Here is a 24,357-nt window from a genome sequence, read left to right as displayed (position 1 = left end):
TAGGGGTTCTGTAGTACGAATTTTCTGATGTTGAGTAAGGTGTGAACTACAGTAAAAGATTTTGTCACATTCTTCGCATTTGTAGGATTTCTATCTAGTATGAATTCCCTGATATTATCTAAGGCTTGAAGACTGGGTAAAAGCTATGCCACATTCTTCACATTTGTGGGGTTCCTCCCCAGTATGAATTTTCTGATGTTGCCTAAGATTTGAAAACTGAGTAAAGGTTTTGCCAAATTCTTTACATTTGTAGGGTTTCTATCGAGTATGAACTACCTGATGTTTTCTAAGTGTTGAAGAGTGAGTAAAGGCCATGCCACATTCTTCACATTTGTAGGGTTTCTCTCCAGTATGAATTCTCTGGTGTTTAGTAAGGCTTGAACGACAGTTAAAGGCTTTGTCACATTCTTCACATTTGTAGGGTTTTTCTCCAGTATGAATACTTTGATGTAGAGTAAGGCTTGAAGGATAGTTAAAGTGTTTGCCACATTCTTCACATTTGTAGGGTTTTTCTCCAGTATGAATACTTTGATGTACAGTAAGCCTTGAACTACACTGAAAGTCTTTGCCTCGTTCTTCCCGTTTGTAAGGTTTTTCTACAGTGTGAATTTTCTGATGTTTCCTGAAGTTTGAAGTACAGTTAAAGGCTTTGCCACATTCCTCACATTTGTAGGGTTTCTCTCTAGTATGAATTATCTTATGTCGATTAAGGTTTGAACTAGAGCGAAAGCCTTTTCCACATTCTTTACATTTGTAGGGTTTCTCTCCAGTATGAATTCTCTTATGTTTTCTAAGACTTCCTGACTGGGTAAAGGATATGCCACATTCATCACATTTGTAGGGTTTCTCTGCAGTATGAATTTTCTGATGTTGGCTAAGGCTTGAACGACAGCTAAGGGTTTTGCCACATTCATCACATTTGTAGGATTTTTTCCCAGTATGAATACTTTGACATAGAGGAAGGCTTGAACTATGCTGAAAGTCTTTACCACATTCTTCACGTTTACAGGGTTTTCCTACAGTGTGAATTTTCTGATGTTTCCTAAAGTTTGAACTACAGTTAAAGGCTTTACCACATTCTTCACATTTGTAGGGTTTCTCTCCAGTATGAATTCTCTGATGTCGACTAAGATTTGAATTACAGTTAAAGGCTTTGCCACATTCTGTACATTTGTAGGGTTTCTCTCCAGTATTAATTATCTGATGTTGAGTAAGGTGTGAACTATGGTTAAAGGTGTTGCCACATTCTTTAGATTTGTAGGGTTTTTCTCCAGCATGAATTATCTGATGTTGTGTAAGAACTGAAAATGGAGTAAAGGCTTTGCCACATTCTTTATAATTGTAGGATTTCTCCTCAGTATAGATTTTCTGATGTTTAAGCTGTGAACTCTGGTTAAAAGGTGTGCCACATTCTTTACATTTGTAGAGGTTTTCTTCAGTGTCGATTATGTTATATTTTCTTAGATTGGATGACTGACTAAAGACTTTCTCATATTTACTTTGCTTGTAAGAGTTTTCTCCATTATGAATGCCCTGATTTTGAGAATGTTTTCCTGACTGGGCAAAAGCTTTTACATATTCATTACATTTGCAGGAATACTCTTGAATATGGATATCCTCATGGTTAATAAGTTTTAAACATTGATGACAAACTTTCTCACATTTGTACTGGATCTCTGAATATTGAGCTTTCTGATATTTTCTAGAGCATGAGACTGGGTCCAGGGTTTTTTCAGGTTTATTGCATTGATAATTTCTGTCGTCAACATAAATATCCTGGTAATTATTTGCGGTAAAGTCCTGGGAAAAGGACATGAAAGTTTTATTGAATATGTAATGTTTGTCCCAATTATCTATTCCCTGATACTGATTAAGCAACGATGATTGGGTAAACACCTTACCATACTGATCAACATTGTAGATTTTAGTATATGATGGTATTATTACTTTTGGGTGGCAGAATAATAAAGTATTAATGAAGGACTTATCAAACTGATCACATTTAGAAGTATCCTTTTCAATTTTAAATCTCTGGTCTTCAGAAATGTTTGACTGAACACTTAATCCAATCCTGTATCCAAAATCTTGGGTTTCTCTGGGGCTTTCAAAAGACTGGTTTTTGCTTCCTTTAATATGTAGTGCTAAAAAGAAATGCAGATATAGTGTAAATGACATGCTTAGTCCAGTGAGAACAAAGATGAATAATTATCACAGCAACAGACAGATTAGAGAACACATGGAATTCCTCATGGAAGGTATAGATTAAGGGTTTTTAACAAGAAATACGCAAACCCTTTTAGTGAGAAAATATACAGGTCCTCCAGAGAAGACACATCCTGCCAACAGTTTGGAGAAGTGACTAAAATGTCTACTGTGGCTGTATGGTGCTAAATTTCCCCTGAGCAAAGCCATTCTCTAAAGGATGGAATAGGCAGCTGGTTTTTTAAATTACCCAAATCTCATTAAAAATGAAAAGACATCAAAGAAACAAAAAATATAGTCCAATAAAAGCACAAAAATATTCAAGTGACCCTAAGGAATTTAAGTTCAATGAGGCAATTTTAAAAGTATTTAAAATATTTGTCTTAATTATGTTCTATCAGCTCAATGAGATCACAGACAACTAAATAAAAGGAGGAAAACAATGCATAAAGAAAATGATATTATTTACAGAGATTAAAACTAAAAAATTCCACAAACAGTAGGTATGAAACTAAAAAATAAAATGACTGAATTTAAAGATTCACTAGATAGGGTCAATACTAGATGTAGCAGAAAAAAACACATCAAGCTTGATAATAGGCCATTTAAAATTATACTCAAGAGAGCAAATAGAAAAAAATAAAGTGAAGAGAGCCTAAGGGACTTATTACTACCATCAAGCATGCTAAATATTCATAATGAGAGCTCTATAATGATAGAAGAGATCAGAAATTAGCAGGGAGCTTACCGGAAGAAATAATGTCTGAGAAGGTTCTAAAGTTGAGGGAGAAAATAGCATAAAATTTAAAGAAGTTCTACCTACTCTAACTAGAAACCATAAAAAGAGACCCCAAACAAGACACATCATAATCAATGATTTAAAAGTTACAAACAAAGAGAATATTTAAATCAACAAGATAAATGTGACTTGGCATGGACAAGAGCACTCCTATAGGATGATCAATAGATTTTTTTTAGCAAGAAAACCTTGCAGGCCAGAAAGGTATAGTACGATATATTCAAACTCCTGAAAAAATGACAACTACCAACCAAGAACACCATTTCTGGTAAAACTGTCATTTAAAAATTAGATAAAAACAAAAAATTTCAAAGACTAAAAAAAGAACTTAAAAAAATTAGTGAAAGTATAGTAGATAAACAAAAGAAAATGAGAAAGGAAAACACGGCACTACAAATATTAACAAAATGCAAAGAAGACACCAAAAGGAAACAAGAACAAAATAACTATAAGACTTAGAGAAATAAATAAAATGCAATTGTCATTTTTTTACAGTATTTACCTTCTATATAAATGAATTAAATCAATCAAAAGACATATTTTGTCTGAATCAATTCAAGAAATAAGATCCCACTCTATGCTTTCTACAAAAGACTCACTTTAGATGTGAGGACACACATGGACTGAAACTTAAAAGAATTGAAAGAGGTTATTGAATGCAATGTCAAATACTCTCACGTTAAAAAAAAATATTACATCAAAAATTGTCACAAGAGACAACAAAGGGCATTATATAATGACGAAAGAGTCATTAATCAGTAAGCTATCACAAGCAGTAATATAAATGTATCTACCATCACAGCTCCCAAATATATGAAGCAAACTTTTACAGAATTGAAGAATCAGACAGCAGCACAATAAAAGCAGGTTAATTTGATACCACACTTTCAATAATGAAAAGAAATAAAAAGACAAAAGAACAAAAGGGAAACAGAAGACTTGAACACAATTATACCTAAAAGTCTTATACTGAACTCTCCACTCAACAACAGCAGAACCCACACTATTTTTAAGCACACATAGTACATTATGCCAGACAGACAACCTGTTAAGCCACAAAACAAGTCTCAACAAACTTAAGCACATAAAAGTCACACAAAGTATTATTTCTGACTACAATAAAATAAAACTATTGGTAAAAAACCAAAAACAAAGTGATATGTCCACAATTATGTGGCAATTAAACAACAAACTATTAAAAACGCTCTTGTTCAAGAGCTAAAAAACTTAACATTATTAATATATCAATGCTGCCCAATGTGATGTATAGATTTGATAAAATCTCTATCAAAATACCAATGAAAGTTTTTGGACAAGTATTAAAATATTCTAAAATTCCCATGGAATCTCAAAGTATCAAAAAACATTTTTTTTAAATATTAGAATAAAAAAACAAAGAGACATTACACTTTCTAATTTCAAAATACATTACAAAGCTATATTATTTAAAACAGTATGGTACTGGCATGAAGACAGACAGATGATAAAACATATTAGAAAGCCCAGAAATAAACCCTCATGCATATAGTCAACTTATGCTCAGCAAGGGTTCCAAAACATCACAACAAGAAAAGGACAATTTCTTTACAAATTAAAGTTAAGAATACTGGAAATCCAAATTAGACAAATTGAAGTTGGACCTTACCTTGCACTATATACAAACAAGAACTCGAAATGGACTGACTTATTTTTTGTAGCTTTTGAAATGGAATTTTGAAATTTCTTTTTTAGTTCACTGTTAGTATACAGAAATACCAATAATTTTTTATGTTGATTTTGTATTCTGTAACTTTACTGATTTTTTAATAGTTCCAACACTTTTTTTTGGTGGTGTAGTCTTTAGATTTTTAAAAATATAAGATCATTTTGTCTGCAAACAGGGACAATTTTGCTTCCTACTTTCCCATTTGGATGACTTTAATTCCTTCTTTTTTCTAATTGCTCTCACTGACTTCCAGTAGTATATTTAATAAGAGTGGTGAAAACAGTCATCCTTGTCATGTTCAAAATCTCAGAGAAGGCCGGGCGCGGTGGCTCACGCCTGTAATCCTAGCACTCTGGGAGGCCAAGGCAGGAGGATCGTTTGAGCTCAGGAGTTTGAGACCAACCTGAGCAAGAGCGAGACCCGTCTCTACTAAATAATAGAAAGAAATGATTTGGACAGCTAAAAATATATATAGAAAAAATTAGCTGGGCATAGTGGCACATGCCTGTAATCCCAGCTACTCAGGAGACTGAGGCAGAAGGATCACTTGAGCCCAGAAGTTTGAGGTTGCTGTGAGCTAGGCTGACGCCATGGCACTCTAGCCTGGGCAACAGAGTGAGACTCTGTCTCAAAAAAAAAAAAAAAAAATCTCAGAGAAAAAGCTTTCAGCATTTTTCCTGTTCACCATAATGTTAACATTGTTTTCTCATATATGGCCTTTATTGAGTTGATATACCTATCTTCTATACCTAATTTGCTCAGCGTTTTTATCAAGAAGGAGAGTTTTCAAATGTGTTTCCTGCATCTACAATAGCTGTAAAAAATTAAGATATCTAGCAATAAACAATTAAAAAGGTGAAAAGTTATCTACACTGAAAACTATAAAACATGGATGAAGAAATTGAAATACACATGAATAAATGAAAAGTTATCTTGTGTTAATGGATTGGGAAAAATAATTTTTAAATGGCCACACTATGCAAAGTGATCCAGAGATTCAACACAATTTCTATCAAAGTATCAGGCTGGATGCGGTGGCTCACGCCTGTAATCTTAGCACTATGGGAGGCTGAGGCGGGTGGATAGCTCAAGGTCAGGAGTTCGAGACCAGCCTCAGCAAGAGCGAGACCCCGTCACTACTAAAAATAGAAAATTATCTGGCCAACTAAAATATATATATAGAAAAAATTAGCCGGGCATGGTGGCGCATGCCTGTAGTCCCAGCTACTCGGGAGGCTGAGGCAGGAGGATCACTTGAGCCCAGGAGTTTGAGGTTGCTGTGAGCTAGGCTGATGCCACGGCACTCACTCTAGCCCAAGCAACAGAGTGAGACTCTGTCTCAAAAAAAAAAAAAAAAAAATCAATGACATTCTCCACAGAATTTTTTTTGAAACCCTGAAATTTATATGAAACTAGAAAATACCCCAAATAGCCAAAGCAATCCTGAGTAAAAAGAACACACCTGGAGGCATCACAGTACCTGATTTTAAAATTTACCAAAAGGCTATTATAACCAAAACAGCATGGTGCTGGCATACAAACATGGATGGATCTGAAGGGTATCATGTTAAGTGAAATAACCCAGATACAAAAAGACAAATACTATAGGATTGTGCTCATATATGGAATCTTTAAAACAAAATTGGTATCACAGAAGTAGAGAGTAGAACAATGGTTACCAATGCCTGAGGGAAGGGTAGGATGAGGCAAGGTTTGCTCACAAGTACAAAATTCCAATTATAAAGATTTCACCTTCCCATGAACATGTATTTGGGGAAAAAAAAAAAAAAACACAATTATAAATAAAGAACAAGTTTTGGTTTTCTATTGCACAATAAGATGACAATGGTTAAGAGTCAGGTATTGTATATTACAAAATAGTTAGAAGACCAGCTTGTAGATGTTCTCACCACAAAGAACTCAAAAATAATGAAGTAATGGATACACTAAATACCATGATTTCATCATGATACAACATATATATGCAAAGTGTCAAATTGTACATATATATAGGTACCATTACAATGTGTCAATTAAAAACATAGACAAAGACTTAAATGCAAGACCTATAACTACTAAACTCCTAGAAGTATATATAAAGGGGAAGCTCCACGAAAATTGGTGTATATAATAATTTCTTGGATATAACATCAAAGGATTAGTCAACAAAAGCAAGAACATGCACATGGTACAACATCAATGTATCAAAAATATCTCAAACATAATCAAAACGAAACATGGATTAGATATTTGCACATTTATGTATACTGCAGCATTATTCACTGAACACAATACCTGGAAGCAAACCAAATGTTCCTTTATTGATGAGTAGATAAAGACAATGTGACATACAATGGAATACATACATACAATGGAATATTATTTAGGCTTTAAAAAAAGGTCATCTTGACACATACTACAGTAAGGACAAACCTGGAGGGTATTATGCGAAATAAAATAAGACAGTCAAAAAGAAACAGACACAGTAGTATTATACTCATCTAAAATATCTAAAGTAGTTAACCTCATAGAAAGACAAAGTAGAATGATTTTCTTCAGGAGGTAGAAAGAGGTGGAAACGACACTTTGTCCTTTAAGAGTATTCAGTTTCACTTTTGTAAAATAAAAATAATCTAGAAATCTGTTGAAAAACTATGTGAATATACATAACACTACTAAAGTGTACACTTAAAAGTTTTGATATGATAATTTAATGTCTTTTACCACAATTAAGAATTTGACTCCCTAGAAGAGATAATTAGAAAAATTTTCAAAAATTACCTTCAAATAACAAAAGGGTCTCTCACTTTTCTCACTTATCTCAACTTGTTTGATATAAGACCCAAACAAGTATGGACTATATAAGTCCTGAACACATATGGGCAATATTTTTAAAGGCAAAAAACCCATTAGGTATTTTTACAGGCAACAGACATACACCACATCACTTCAAAGTGTACAGAGTTGACCATTATCATCCAATTCATAATATTCAGGTTCAAAATTTAAAAATATAATTAACTCATCTGAGGAAACATACACCCAGTAAAGAAACACAGTAATATGGACTGGAAAACAAGAACAAAAGAAATTTTGATGCAGAAAATACTGAAGATAACATAGATATACATTGAAAATAATTCTTTACCAGCAGAATAAATCCCTGTCTCAAAAAAATTAGTAGTTTTGATATCTCTTATTTTCAATTGTGTGCACCCATGACGATTGGTGCTATTTTTACACAAAATAAAGCAGCAATAACACAGCCTTTGGAAGCTAAGAAAAGCTTGACATTTCCAAATGAAGGAATAACATAAATGTTATAAAATACGGTATTAATTACTGGAGTAAAAAGCAAACATTTGGGATTAAATTATAGCATCATTTAAATATAGGCTGAGAAAAATGGATATAAATTCTAATGATTTCTCGTTGCCTGCAATAAACATGAACTCAAAACCAAACATTTTAATAAATATGTGGTGCCCACTAGTAATCTAATTTATTTCTTACATAACATGTAAATTTAGCATTTTATTTCAGAACTTTTGAATCTAAGAAACATGAACAAGTTTGACATACCACATTTTAGAAAGTGAAACATATAGGAGAGTAACATAAGCAAGAAGACAAGAATAAGAGGTCTCTAATTCATATCCCCCACAGCATTATGTGACAGCTATGCCCAAACAAAGCAGCCTTCATGGGAGTTTTGGGATCCATGTCAGAGTTTGTGACACGCTGGTGAAGCCCATTCTGAGAGAGCTAGACCATGACCAGGTGGCCGACTTGCCAATAATAAATAGTCTTGGCAACAGAATAAAAAATGGCCACATTTTTTATTCCATATTTATACTTAGTTATAGTGCATTTGACCTTTGTCCCGCCACTAGCATTATCTGCCAAGATACACAGGAGGATTCATATCCACCTGTGTCTCAGGTGAACAGGCCTGAAGACCTTGGTCCTATCTTTGGCCACTGAATCAACCTAAAACCCACAATTTTCACCTCTCAGCCATGGTACGGGAAAAATCCTGCCAACATAGGAACCTCAGAGAGAAACAACAATCTGTGCTCCTGATTGTAAAACCGCCAATGTTGATCTGAAAGTTGATCTTGAAGTGGCACTGTAACCTGGCCTTAGACACAGTCCAGGACCAATTTTGCTCAATCTGAGATATGTCTGGAAGCACACACATCTGTGCCAGTGGGGGCAGGCTTGCTATCAACAATCTTACCGTGAATCTTAATATTAGCTTGATAACCAGCTCTGGTCCCTGTCATCCGGGGTAGGGGAGGAGTCCTGCTCACCCAAAAACTTGGAGTGAGACATGACATGGACCAAGAGAAAGATCTGAAGACATTTCTCTCAGCTGTGTATCCTGCAGCAGCCCTATACATCAGTTCCAGCCCCTCTCAGCTGTAATCAGTGATCAATACTGCCCATCCAAGGACCTGTCTAATGACTGACCAAAAGCACTCCCAGAGACCCAGCAGGAGCCAAACCTGTCCACATACGTTTTATCAGTGCCACATTTGCAGAAACTGCAGTTCCTTATCTCAGCAGAACTCCTACTGATCCAGATCCTAAAAAAATTCAGTCTTCCCAGGGAATAGCCAGGATCCATAACTGTCTGATGCCTTGATAACAAGTCTGCCAACCATGGAACCCACTGCAGACGCAGTAACAGTCATATGACTTGGTTCCAGCCTCACTGCAATCTTAAACTGATCAGCCCAAGTACTCAAGAAAAGAAGGTACTTACCTCCCAAAACTTGTTTATAATGACTGAAACCAAGGGCATCCAGACCATAAAGAATCTGTCCGATAGGATCACCAATAAAAGAAACTAGTACAGCTCCAGTAATCATCTCCCAAAAATAAAGAAAGAAAGAAATAAATATCCAAGAACTGCCTGACAAAGAATTCATCTCAGTACGACACAAAAGAACACAGACAACTAAAATATCATAAAACAAAGCATAAACAAAATGAGAATTTTAATAGAGAAATAGAAAAGATAAAAAAAGCAAAACAAATACCACAGCTGAAATACACAATGGCAGAACTGAAAAATATGAAAAGCTTTCAGAAGATACTCAATTATTTATAATAAAAATTCAGCAAACTCAAAGACAGGTCATTTGACAATAGCCAATTACAAAGAAAAAAAATGAAAGAGTAAATATATAGTCTCAGAGTGCATCATTAATTGAACAAATATATACATTTTTGATTTTCAAAGGAAGGAGGTAGAGAAAAAAGGATTATTTAAAAATATAATTTCTTAAAACATCTTAAATCTAGAAAAATATGTGAACATCCAGTTTTATTAAATTCAAAATATCTAAAGCAAGAATAACCCAATGAAGATCACCCAGGGTACATAATAATTGGAAAAATGCAAAGACAAAGTGAGAATTTTAATAGCAACATGCGATCACAGAGTCCTCATATATAACAGAATTTTTATAAAATCATCAGCAGATTTTTTCAGCAGAAATCTGGTAGGCCAAATGGAAGTGAGAAGATATATTCAAAGTGCTAAAGGAAGAAAAAAAAAACCTGACAACTAAAAAAACTATGTCTGACAAATCTGTCCTATAGAAATTAAGAAGAGATCAAGACATTCCCAAACAAAAAAAGTTGAAAGAATTCATCACTACTTAACCTGTCTTACAAGAAATGCTAAAGGAATTCTTCAACATGAAATGAGGGAATGCTAACTAATGATATGAAAACATATAAAAGCATAAATCTCACTGGAAACACAAAAAGGGAAATTCAGAATGCTCTAATACTGTAATGGTTGTGCATAAATCACTTTAAACTCTAGTATAAAAGCTACAAAATGAAACTATTAAAAATGAAGATAGGCCGGGCGTGGTGGCTCACGCCTGTAATCCTAGCACTCTGGGAGGCCAAGGCGGGTGGATTGTTTGAGCTTGGGAGTTCGAGACCAGCCTGACCAAGAGCAAGACCCCGTCTCTACTAAAGAAAGAAAAGAAAAGCAGAAAGAAAGAGAGAGAGAGAGAAAGAAAGAAAGAAAGAAAGGGAAAGGGAAAGGGAAAGGAAAGGAAGAAACGAATTAGCTGGACAACTAAAAATTAGCCGGGCATGGTGGCGCATGCCTGTAGTCCCAGCTACCCTGAGGCTGAGGCAGGAGGATTGCCTGAGCCCAGGAGTTTGAGGTTGCTGTGAGCTAGGCTGAAGCCGCAGCACTCTAGCCCGGGCAACAGAGTGAGACTCTGTCTCAAAAAAAAAAAAAAGAATGAAGATAGCTAAAATAATTTGTTAGTGGATACACAATACAAAAAGTTGTAATGTGTAACACAGATAGTATAAAATGTGTGAAGGGGAGAAAATCTGTTGAGTTTTTCCTAACCATAAAATTAAATTTTTATCATCTTAAGCTAGACTGTTGTAAGTATATAATGTTGTATGTCTTATGATAAACACTAGAAAAGTAACTGTAGTACATACAGCAAAGAAAGAGAAGTAATCAAACAATATACCAACAAAAAAATCAAAAATATTAAAAAATAAGAGAAAACAGTATTAATAAAGAAACAAAGAAAATAAAGAAAATATAAAATGGATAGGAAAAATAAAATTACTATAGAGAAGACCTTACCAACTTCAATTTATTAGTGAGATGCTTTGAAAAAAGTAAAAAATAAAAATAAAAAAAAGAAAAGATCTTACCTATCCATAATTGCTTTATATAAAGAGACAAAATTATTTAATGAAAAGAGGCTACTATAGATTGTTGCCTCTAAAATTTATGGTAAAATTTAATTACCATATGATAGAATTAAGCGAAACCTTTAAGAAGTGATTATTCCATGAGGGCAACATGAATGGATTAGGTTGTTTTCTATCATAGAGGTCTGTTGTTAAAAAAACAGAAACAAAACAAACAGCTCTCTCTTGTGCACACCCTCACTCCCCCTCACTTCTCTGGCCTTCCTTCATATTATGATGCTGCAAAAAGACCTCTACCAGATGGCAGTACCATGCTTTAGCCCTACCCAGCCTCCAGAATTATGAGCCAAATAAACTCCTATTCTTCATAAATTACCCAGTCTGTGGTATTGTTATAGCAGCAGAGAATGGAATAAAATAGAGTTGCTGAATGGATTTTTTTTAAAACCCAAATCCAATATTATGCTGCTTACAGGACACTCACTTTTGATTTAAGGACAAACAGGCTAAAAGTGAAAGAATGGTAAAGGATATTCCATGTAAATTATAACACAAAAAAGTACAGGGGTGATTATACTTATATTGGACAAAATAGGCTTCCAGGCAAAATCTGTCACAAAAGTCAAAAAAGTTGACTATACAATAACAAGAGGTTAATTTATCAAGAGGATATACAATTAAATATAAATATGCATGCAACATGAGAGCTTCTAAACGTATAAAGTGGGTATTAACAGAACTGTAAGGAGAAATAGACAAAAATACAGTAATAAAAGGGGATTTCACTAGCCTACTTAAAGCGATGGGTAGATCCTTCAGACAAAACTAATAAGAATGTCCTTGTAAAACACTATAGACCAAATTGACCTAACAGACATACATACAATATTCCATCCAATATTATGAGCATATATATTCTTCTCAAGAACACATGATATATTCTCTAAATAGAGGATATGTTGGACCAAAAAAATCTTTTCAAATTAAAGATTAAAAGGATATTAAGTTTTTCTTTCTGAACACAGATATAAAACTGAAAATCAATAGCAGAAGGAAAACTAGAAAACTCACAAATATATGGATAGTAAAAAACATGCCCCTGAATAATCAGTGGGTCAAAGAAGAAATCCAAAGGGAAATCAAAATGTATTTTGAGACAAATGAAATTAGAAGCACCACCAATGAACACTTCTAGGATACAGCAAAAACATTACTAGGACAAGTTTTGACATTAAGAGAAAAATAAAGTTCTTAAATAAATAATCTAACTTTAATCCCCAAGAAACTTAAACAGGAAGAATAAAATAATCCTCATGTTAGCATAATGAAGGAAATAATAAAAATTAGAGCAAGAAAATAAAAGGCTATAAAGACAATAGAAAAGATCAGAGTAACTAATAGTTGAGTCTTTAAAAGAAAACAGAATTGAAAAACTTTTGGCTAGATTAATCAAGGAAAAACAAGAGGACTGAACAAAATAATAAATGAAAGAGAAGACATTAAAACTGATAATCTAAGAAATACAAAGTATAATAAGACAACACTATGAACAATTATATGAAAACATATTAGGTAAATTAGAAGAAATAAATAAATTCTTCAAAACAAACAACCCACCAAGATTAAATCATAAAGTAGAAATGCTAAACAAACGGATACTGAGGAAGGACATTGAAACTGTAATAAATCTCCCAATAAAGTGAAGCCCAAGACTGGATAACTTCACAAGTGAATTTTATCAAGCATTTATAAAAGAATTAATCCTTCCCAAACTTCTTCAAAAAATTGAAGGGAAGAGACACTTCCAAACTCATGTTATGAGGCCATCATTACTCTCATACTGAAGCCTGATAAGGACACTACAAGAAAGAAAACCACAAACTATTATCTCTGATGAAGATATAAGCAGAGATTCTCAACAAAATACTAGAAACCAAATTCATCAACACATTAAAAAGATCATACACCATGAATAAATAGGATTTATACTTGGGATGCAAGAATGTTTCAATATATACAGATCATTAAAAATGATATACTTTAAAACCATAAAAGATACAAATCCTATGATTGACTCAAAAGATTTACAAAAAGCATTTGACAAAATTCAGTACATTTTCATAATAAAAACTTGACACAATATACATACAAAGTTATGTACCTCAACATAACAAGGCCATATACAACAAGACCTCAGGTACCATTATCCACCAACAGTGAAATGCTAAAAGTTTTTTCTCTAGTATCAGAAACAAGAGAAAAATACCCATTCTCACCACTTTCATTCAACATAGTACTGGAAGATCAAGCCAGAGCAATTAAGTAATAAAAAGAAACAACAGGCATAAAATCAGAAATAAACGGGTAAAATTGTCTCTGGCTTGTACATAAAGAGATCATACATATATATATATCTACAAAAAGCTGTAAAGAATATATCAAAAAGTTAGCGCTAACAAACCCATTCACTAAAGTTGTAGGTCACAAGATGAACATTCAAAACTCAGTTGCATTTCTATATACTAACAAACTATCTGAGAAAAAAGTTAAGGAAACAATCCCACTTACAATATAGAACTAAATACTATAAAATTCTTAAGACTCAATTTAACAAAGGAGGTGAAAAATCTGTTCAGTAAAATCTGACACTAATGAATATAATAAAAGAAGATACAAATAAATAAAACTATATCCCTTGTTCATGGACTAGAATAATTAACATAAAATGTCCATCCAATGCAAAGCACTCTGGAATCCCTATTTAATCTTTATTAAAATTCCAATGGCATTTTTCAAAAAAATAGTAAGGAATTCAAAAATTTCTATGAAGCCACAAATGACCCCAAATAGCCAACAAAAATCTTGAGAGAACAAAGCTGGTGTCTTCACATTTCTGGACTTTAAACTATAGGCTGGGCGCGGTGGCTCACGCCTGTAATCCTAGCCCTCTGGGAGGCCGAGGCGGGTGGATCGCTCAAGGTCAGGAGTTCGAGACCAGCCTGAGCGAGACCCCGTCTCTACTAAAAATAGAAATAAATTATCTGGCCAACTAAAAATATATATAGAAAAAATTAGCCGGGCATGGTGGCTCATGCCTGTAGTCCCAGCTACTTGGGAGGCTGAGGCAGTAGGATCGCTTAAGCCCAGGAGTTTGAGGTTGCTGTGAGCTAGGCTGACGCCACGGCACTCACTCTAGCCCGGGCAACAAAGTGAGACTCTGTCTCAAAAAAAAATAAAATAAAATAAATAAACTATTACACAGCTATACTAACCAAGAGTATGATACTGACATAAGAGGAAAGTATAGTCTCTTCAATAAATTATGATAAAAAGTGGCTATCCCCATGCACAAGAATTATATTGGACATTCATACCATATGCAAAAATTAACTCGAAATGGATTAACATTCAATATAATACCAGAAACTATATAACTTCTAGAAGAAAGCATAGATAACAATCTCTTTGACATAAGCAATGGTAATGATTTTTTTAATATCACACCAAAAAATCATAATAGCAAAAACCAAAAACAATCAAGACTACATCAAAATAAAAAAGTGTCTGCACAACAAAGGAAACAAAAAACAACACAGAAGAGCAACCCCAGGATTGGGAGAAAATTTATCTGATGAATTTAATACTTAAAATATATAAGGATCTCAAACAACTCAATAACAACAACAAAGTAAATCTGACTTAAAATGACCTGAGTAGATATTTCTCCAAAGACATAAAGGTGGCAAATAGGTTTATGAAAAGATGCTCAACATCATTATTCATCAGAAAAATGCAAGTCAAACCACAATGAGATATCACCTCGCACCTGCTACAATGCATATTATAAAAAAGTCAAGAGATAACAAATGTTGGCAAAAGTGGATTTTGACAATTCTTGCACAATGTCAGAGGGAATGTAAACTGATCCAGCCATCATAGAAAGCAGTATGGAGGCTCCTCACATATTAAAAACAGAAGTACCATACAATCCTTAAATCTCACTTCTGGGTATATATAGAAAAGAAATGAAATCAGTAGAGATATCTGCTCTCTTATATTTATAGCAGATTATTTACAATATATAGTATTGTTCAGCCATAAGAAAAAAAAGTTAATCCTGCCATTTGTGACAATATGGATGGATGAACCAGGTAGAAATTATGGTAACTAAAATAAAATAAAGAAATAAACTACTGTATGATATGAACTATTTGTGGAATCTAAAAAAGTAGAGACTATAGATGTAGAGGGTAGAATGGTGGGTGCCCACAGTGAGGGGGTGGTAAAAATGAAGAGATATTTGTCAAAGAGCACAAATTTTTATGAATGAATTCTGGGGATATAATATACAGCACTGTGAAAATAGTTAACAGTGCTATATTATATAGTTGAGATTAAGTAATATTCACTTAAGTAGATTAAGAGAGTAGACCTTAAGTATTATCAACCCCCCAAAATTTGGCAACTCTGTGAGATGACAGATGTGTTCAGTTCATTGTGTCAATCATCACACAATGTATACTATGTCAAATCATCAAGATGTATACCTCCAAACCATAAAATTTATATATGTAAAAAAATCCACAAGTCAGGAAAAAAGAAAGAACAAACAAATGAACACAGAGGACACATTCTCAGAAAGTTGCATACTTAACCAGACAAAATCATAAAATTGTAATTATTATGATACAAGGTAATAGTCAAAAATGTTACTATATGCTGGAAAAGTTCTAAGCTCCCCATAGACCATTATTGGTTAAGAACTCTATACAGAAAGTAGTATATTAAACTATTTTACACATGTGAAAATTGTGCATATGTAGTTTAAATTTCTAATCTTAGTTTAGACTAGGAAAAAGAAACTGTTAATGTAAAATATATGATTAGATTTTTAAAATAAATATTTTAAAATTAAATATGTAATTAAATATTTAATATTTAGTATGTAATTTAATATTTAACCAAAGGGAGATGCTTTGTACTTTGATCAAATTACAGTCTCACTTTTTGTAGAATCACTTTTGAATTCTCTATAGGATTGGAAGTTAACGAAACAGCAAATATTTGATATCTGTCTACAGTATTCCTGGGACTTCTGAATCATATATTACTATGTCCACCACCATGTTCACACAGTTCTGACATGAGGCAAAAACAGAACTTAAAAAATGGGTTAACATAGGGGCAGTCAGAAATATGCACAGATTTTCCCAGGACCCCAAGGGAATGGATGAGTAGATCGTGGAGGCCCTCACAGGCCAAGGGGAGGACTTTGGCTCTCACTGTGAATTTGATGGAAGATCACTGAAGGGAAAAGGGAGTCCTCAGATAGCATTTTTCACAATCTTAAGGAGAATCAATCCTCAGATAATATAAGAGCATGAGAAAGATGTTTTTCTATGAGAGGAAGTGAAATCAATCTAGGCTGCTCAAAAATTAGTTTCATTGTGTCAGAGCTTCTTATTCCACATTTTAAGGTCTGGCTTCCTCCTTGTCCTTTGGACCTATCACCTGTGTCATCTGCTTCATTCACTCCCACCTACCTGGGTGTTTGGCTACTGTTTCCTCTCTCTTCACATTCCAGGGCTCTTTCAGTTGTTTCAAAAAAGTGACCAGGTCCAGCTTATAGACAGCAAGTTCTATTTTATTAGAAAAAGACACATGAATTTTGCTTGGAGTTCTTCAATATTCAACTGAGTATTCAGTAGAGAAGAAAGAATATTATTGAAGATTCCAGAAAATTAATTTCCTAAATACTACTTCCTGACATACCCTATGGAATTATTTAAGAAGCATTTAAAATTTGTGAATCCTGTGCTTCACTTTCAAGTATGACTGAATCAAAAATAAAAAAAGAGTGGACTTTAGGGTGTAGACAACAAAATTTTATATCACCGAATTTACAGTATCACCACTAAACTAGAGGGAAACTTGCAAATCACCTCAAGAAAGAAGGTAAATAATAAGGTCAAACATAAAGATTTTAGTGTACATTAACAAGCCCCCAATTTTTTCCTGAAAGCAAGAATCTGAAACTCATTCATAAAAAGCAAAAGCTCCCAAGACACGTTCTGCAAAGAAAAGAAATAAAACCTTTCAGGTATATTAGATATCTGGAAGTAAGTTATTCTCACCCACAGAGACCAGGTTTCTGTAGTTCTCTGACATCACATCCCTATACAGATTCTGCTGAGCAGGGTCCAGGTATTCCCACTCCTCTGGAGAGAATTCTATGGCCACGTCCCTGAATGTCAACAGTTCCTGTAATAAAAATAAATAAATAAATAACACATTGACCATGTGGCCATGAGCAGAGTTCTTAGGGTCCAGGTATTCCCACTCCTCCAGAGAGAATTCTATGGCCACATAACTAAATGTCAACAGTCCTTGAAAAAACAAAAATCAAAAAATAAATAAGAAAATAAATGACCATGTAGCCATGGGCAGAGTTCTTAATTTGACCCAAAATAAAATGACGAAGTTAAGAGTACCACCTTGACATATATGAGCAATCTGATTTTCACACACTAATATTCCTTAAGGCATTCTGTACCTCTGTGAAAAGAGAATGGCATAACTTCCACAAAATTAGTGTAGGTACTATGCTCACGTAGAATATAAACTATAAAACTAGAGCATCAACACAAGAATATATGTTTTTGAGTGCTATATTTACATCATAAAGAATCAATTTTGTCTATTTCTCAGATGGAAAAGTCATGGTGAGTTAGAAACACATTTCTCAAATTTTATTGTATAAAACAATGAACTGGATATCTTGTTATAATGTGGACTCCAATTCAGGAGATTGGGGTGAGGCCTGAGCATCTGCATTTCTACCGAGCTCACCAGTGATGCTAATGCCTCAGGTCCAAAAGAAACACGTCTCAACAGCAGAGAGGTAGAACAGCAGAGAGGGAAGAATTCATGGATGACATGAAATCCAGAGTTTTATGAAATATACAGATTATAACATAATAGCAAAAATAGCAGCATTCCTTTTTGAACATTTACTATATACTAGATATCATTCTACCATTTTTACATATTAATGTTTAAAAGCACAAAAATAATCTACAAGAAAAATAACAGTATTCCTCTTTTATGATAATATTTTGCCAATTATCCATTAAACAGTACAGCTTGGTGTTTACCCTAGTTTATCTGATCCTAGTTTAGAATTTATTTCAAAGGGACATACAGGCCAATATACAGGCAGAACCCCAACAAAATGTTCAGAGCAGTTTACATAACTGAGAAGAGTAATGAAAACTAGAAGGAAACAACACAAAAGTAATCAGATAATTCTTATATTTTATGTACACAAATACATAGAAATTGTAACAATGTACACATTAAAAACGATAGAGTAAAATATTTTTGTGTAAAGAAATATTTTTAATTGCAAAAAAATTATAAATCTCTGTCAATTATTAAACAGTATGGAGAACATCACATACAATGATATAAACTAAAATAAGAGCTATTGCTCCTGAGCCTTGTATTTTTTCTATTTTTGTTTCATTTATTTTATGTGCCTTGTTACATTTTAAAGTCTTAAGATGCTTAAATATATTACTTATATGTCAACTCTTGTTCCTTTTCTCTGAAAATACAGAGACTAAAAAAACATGTTTGTGACCTGAGGTAAGAATAAAGATAGCTTTAATGACAAAGAAAAAAATTACAAACTTCATAGTGAAGGAATCTTGCAGAGAGCAACTTAACCAAGCGAATAAAGCTACTATCAGGTGTCATGGGACAAATTGGTATGAGGTGTCAATGATCACTGATGGACCATAATTACCACTGTGATATGTATGGAAAAAATTAAATCATAAGCTGAACCTAATCATAGAAAACAGAATCTGTGGGGGAGGCCACAAGTGATGGTATGTCTTCAAATTGGCCGTGTGATGCTAACTGGAAGCCTGGACTGAGAAACTCAGCTAAGTCTTGTCTGTCAAACTTCAATGTGCAGATAAATCATTTGGGATTCTGAGCCACACTTTACATAACGTGGTTCCGCAGGTTTGGAAGGGGACTATGAATTGGCTTCTATAACAAGCCCCTGTTAATGCAGATGATGCTCTCCCTAGACCCATCATCAGTAGCACGCAGCTAGACACAGCAGGCACAGCACAGAGTCCCTTACACCCAACACGCTTATGACAACATGAATACTGTCCTGAAAGATCACATTCCTTGCTTGCCATTTGAAGTTTACAGAAGGCTGGAGAAGGCAACAAAGTCTGAGTGAGTCTACATTTGTAAAACAACATGCACACATGTGTTAATGCAGTGTTTACTGAGCAGGTGCCACATGCTCACAAGCATGTCACAGAGCTCTGTGCTGGGGACATGGCAGTGTGTGAGTTAATCTTCATAATAATACCCTGGGGGTCAAGTAATAAATGTCCCCAAATTCCAAGCAGGACTCAGATGCAAAACCTGGCCTTTGTATTTCTCTTCTGTTTCCCTATCACAACGGATTTTAAGAAGAAATATATAAAATAAAAGCTAAATACAGACAGACAGGGGCAATACAGAAAAGGGTGGAGTGTAGTTCAGAAGGATTTTTTTATTGTTGTGTTTATATTTACCTTTTTATAACTTGTAGAGCACCTACTTGATATGCAGGAATGAGAAACATGTTGCTACATGGGATGTCTCTAGAAACACAGGTTTTAATGAGAAAAAAATAAAGCCCCCAAATATAGAGTCCTTTCTTCCCATTTTATGTGCCTTTGTGTTTTAAAAACTCGTGAGCACTTGCTTTGGAAAGACAGGAGCAGCCACCCAAAAGTCTAATTTCTTCTAGTCAGTTCTGTGAGGGGAGATTCCAGGGTGGGGCCAGACTTGGCCCAGGCTCAGAAAAGGGTGGATCTGGGCAGGACTGGTGCAGGGAGCAAACCTGAGGCTTCTCATTTCTGTGCTGGTTTGTTTTCAGTTCTGTGTTTCCTGAGCCTGCCCAAGTGAAATTTCGCTCCCAGAGTTTGTTTGATTTTAATTGTTTAAACCCTATCCTTATCTATTTTGTAACATGCAATAACAAGCATTTTAACCCCAAAACATAAGAGTTTTCTAGAAAAATTATAAGCTTAACATTTATTCTTAACAAACTAAAAGCAATAGAAATAACAATCTTAATAATAAGTGTTCTGTTCATGAATTGCCCTTCAGTGGCGACACTAGCACTCACAAATAAGGGAAGTTGTACAAACGAAGCCCAAGTCGCCTGCATACTGGGGACATCCAAATAAATATTCTCTGACTTCCTCATGTGAAATGTTCAGAAACACAAATATTTAAAGAAGATCCACCCACTGCTCTATGAAAAATGATAAACAATTAAAATACTCTCAAAAATAAACTAAAGGACAAATAGTGGATACTGTGAACTGGTGAGTGGAAGTTCCTATTTGGGAATGTGGGGGAAAAACTAGAAATTTAGGATTTTCCTAGGAGAGTTATGTTGGGGGAACAGGGTGGTTGATCTGGGATTCCGCTTGTCATACATTTGGAAAATGCAGGGAGAAACAAGTTCTTCTGTGGAGTGTTAAAATAAACAAATAGTTGGCAATTAGACTGAACTAATTCTTGTGCCCTGACTTCCTACTTAAGGATACTGGAATCTAACTCAAAAACAGTTTTTGTAAATCACTAACCTAGGGAGAAACAAAATTTATTCTGAACCAACTACAAACTACCAATTAACCTCTGCTTATATAACCAGAAGTAGCCACTGTCATAATCCAAAAACGATGACTCCAAAACTATAACTAATCAATTATTGAATCTGGTTTGTTTTCTCATGCACCTTATAAAAGCCTTTCCTTCAAGCCGCTCCTGTGGACCCCCAAACACAAGACATGCTTGGGAGCTTCCTAACTCATAAATCGCCGTTTGCTCTAATAAACTTTTTACTGTTTTATCGGTGCCCTGGTTCATCTTTAACAAGAGAAAGAACAGACTGGGGACCCCATGGGCTCCGCCACTGAGTCGGGATTCTCCGCTGATGACCCTCCCGTCTTTGCCCGAGCACAACCTGGGGGACACGCGGGGCTGCGGGCGCAGAGCTGCGCAGAGAGGGCTTCCGGCAGTGTGAAGTCACGCGTGGATGGGACAGGATTCCCCGAGATTCTGCTGCTGTTCCAGCCCCCAACCTGGGGCCGGACGCGTCCGAGGGCCGAGCTGCACCAGCGGGGTTTCGTGTCCGCAGACTCCAGAGCTGACGCGGAGAGACCTGGGACCCGCCACAACCGGTTGTGGCCGGTTCCAACCCCCCAGGACAGCCAGCCCCACACACTAACCATTTCTCCGCTTCCGCGTTGTACCAGCATTCGCCTTACAGATCTTGCAGTCCCTGCAGGTCACAGGGCGACAGAGGCTGCGGCAGAGACACTTGGACTTCCCAAAAGCACAGGAGAGGCAGCAGCGAACACGCATGGAACTTAAGGGGCTGATGCAAGAAACAAAGGCCCTGCCACATTGAAGAAGCTGCTTCCTCTCCCAAAGCCAGCCTGATCGGACAGTTCTCACCCCAGCACTCCTGATTGGATAGGGCCCCAGGCCCCTCCCCTTAATTCCCTGAGTGACTGGCGATGGTATCCCACATATTCATAGCTGTAACGAGGGTTTCTCTCCCTACAGGAACCTGGCATTGCCTGGAGGACATTTGCATTTAGCTTTGTATATAATGTTATATCTATTATGAATTATATATGTAATATGCAAAATTGGAAAGTATAATGATAAATATTTTAAAATTTCAGATTTTAAGCCAGGCATAATAACTCATGTCTGTAATCCTAGCACTTTGGGAAGCTAAGGAAAGAGGATCACTTGGGGCCAAGAGTTTGAGATCCCATCTCTACAAAAAAATTTCAAAAAAAAGCAAGGTGTGGTGGTGCATGCCTATAGTCTCAGCTACTCAGGACACTGAGGAAGGAAGATCACTTGAGCCTAGGGATTAGAGGCTGTAGTGAGCTATGGTAAGGACACTGCACTCCAGTTTGGGCAACAGAGCAAGACCCTGTCTATTAAATACATAAATAAATAAATAAAATAATTCAGATTTTATAACCTTCATGTCCTCTGGTTTTTTTAGAAGGCAGCCTGAGTTTTGAAAAGGGTGGCAATCCTCTCAGACAGCAGTGCCTACTAGAACTAAAGTAGGAGCCACGTGTGTCATTTTAAGTTTTCTAGTAGCAACATAAAACAAAAAAAATACACCCAAACATGTGAAAATGATTGTAATAATTTATTAACTCAATATATTGAAAAACTATTTCAATATGTGATCAATATTGTATTATTAATGAAGTAATTTTGGTACTAAATCTTTCAAAGCCACTCTGTATTTTAAGCTTCCTGAACATTCCAATAAAGATAACACATTTGGATGCATATGTCTGATTTCCCCACTTTTATTAATATTAAGATTGATCAGTGAGTCCAAGGAATATCTGCCTGTTTCTTTCATATAATTGCTTATTATTTATTGATTAGTATTTTTCTAATTTGTCTCATTTCACTGAGGGTTGCAAAATAGCCATTTTCTAATTCTATTATGTTCTTTGCATGTAATATTTCTTATTCTTCTATTAAGAATTGCATTTTCTCATGAGCTCTTCATTACATTCAAAACCAACCTATCAGGAAAGGGAAGATAAAAAATTGATTCTTTCTTTATCCATTGTCATAACAATGATGATGTGGCCCCAGCAAACAAAGAAAACATATAAATAACATTTTTCCTAACATTATTTTTTGTGTATTTGATAGGACTCCATATACTGCAGTCTATATTTCTTTTTTTAGTTCAAATTCTCCCCATCTTAGGCCACTGAGTGACCCTTCCCATTGCCTCCTGTGTCCTTGTGCCATGAGATCTCATGCTTTGAGAGCTTTCTTATTTTCTGGAACAAATGCACATGCATACTTCTCTTTGTCTTTTATATAATTTGCAAATACCTGTCCCATTTGGCATATTCCTTTTTACTTGACTTATGGTGTTTCCCACTATGCACAATATCCTGGTTTTGTATTGTGTACTTTATCAATCTTTTCTTTTGTTTACATTTCTTGATTTGAGTTACAGGCCAGATTTATTCTCATGGATTATGGAAATATTTACTAATGTTTTCTTCTATAATACTATTTATATGTTTTCAATTTTTTTACCATTTATATTTCTCCTTTATTTGTCTTTATCTTACTCTAGCACATTAAAAGTAAATCCATTTTCATTTTTCTGTAGGAATATCCAGATCTCAAACACTAAGCATTGATAAAGGCTCCTCTTCTGTAGTTTTTATTGTGTAACTTCCTTTATGCACTTTGATGGATTTCTGAATTTTCTACTGTCCCAGTCTCCTTGACTATTTTTGCATCAACACCACACTGCTTTAATTATAGAATGCTTAAAGCATTTCAATGTCATGTAAGACCAGAAACCTTCATTGTGTTTCTTTCTTAGGGATTGGGGCCGTTCCCATGTTTGTTTCTCCATATGCAATTTGCAAACTCATTGTTATATTCACAGACACTGACAGAATCTATTGTGAGGTCAAGTACAATGTTGAAGATAGCTTAAGGATAAATTAAAATTTATTTATATAATTTAGTTTTTCTATCCAAGAACAACATGTAACTTTCCATTTGTTTAAGTCTTCAAACATATCTTCTAGGAATACTTTATTATTTTGCTCATATAGACTCTGCACATTTTTCATTAGATTTGTTCCTAGGTCATTTTGTTTTACATTTTAAAATTCACTTTTTCAGTACAAAAACAATGTATTTAAACAAAATGTTTGTACCCACATAATATTCTGAAATAAAATTTAAAACGAATAACCTATACCCTAATTAAGAAATTAAGGTGAAGGAGTCATGCATCATGTTGCCTGTTGTTCCACAAATTTGTGTTACTTTGTCA

At 34.7% G+C, this 24,357-nt stretch overlaps 1 protein-coding gene across 2 annotated transcripts in view; it reads right to left on the bottom strand.

Annotated features, from left to right (window-relative positions):
- Positions 1–21,926, bottom strand: part of LOC123649397 (zinc finger protein 679-like) — a 33,860-nt gene extending 11,934 nt beyond the window's left edge. Inside the window, exons 1-3 of one of the 2 annotated variants that reach the window (XM_045567519.1) lie at positions 21,728–21,926; positions 17,549–17,675; positions 16,958–17,053 (exon numbers count right to left, since the gene is read on the bottom strand). In XM_045567519.1, coding sequence (XP_045423475.1) covers positions 16,958–17,053; positions 17,549–17,675; positions 21,728–21,757 — 253 coding nt within the window. In that variant the 5' untranslated portion in view covers positions 21,758–21,926. The remainder of the gene's footprint in view (positions 1–16,957; positions 17,054–17,548; positions 17,676–21,727) is intronic. The other variant, XM_045567517.1, reaches the window with a different exon arrangement.
- Between the last annotated feature and the right edge of the window lie 2,431 nt (positions 21,927–24,357).

This window comes from Lemur catta, chromosome 13 (genome assembly GCF_020740605.2).
Source record: "Lemur catta isolate mLemCat1 chromosome 13, mLemCat1.pri, whole genome shotgun sequence".
In the NCBI taxonomy this organism is placed as follows: Eukaryota; Metazoa; Chordata; class Mammalia; order Primates; family Lemuridae; genus Lemur; species Lemur catta.
Note: the sequence above shows the minus strand (reverse complement) of the source record. Positions and strands in the feature narration are given on the sequence as shown.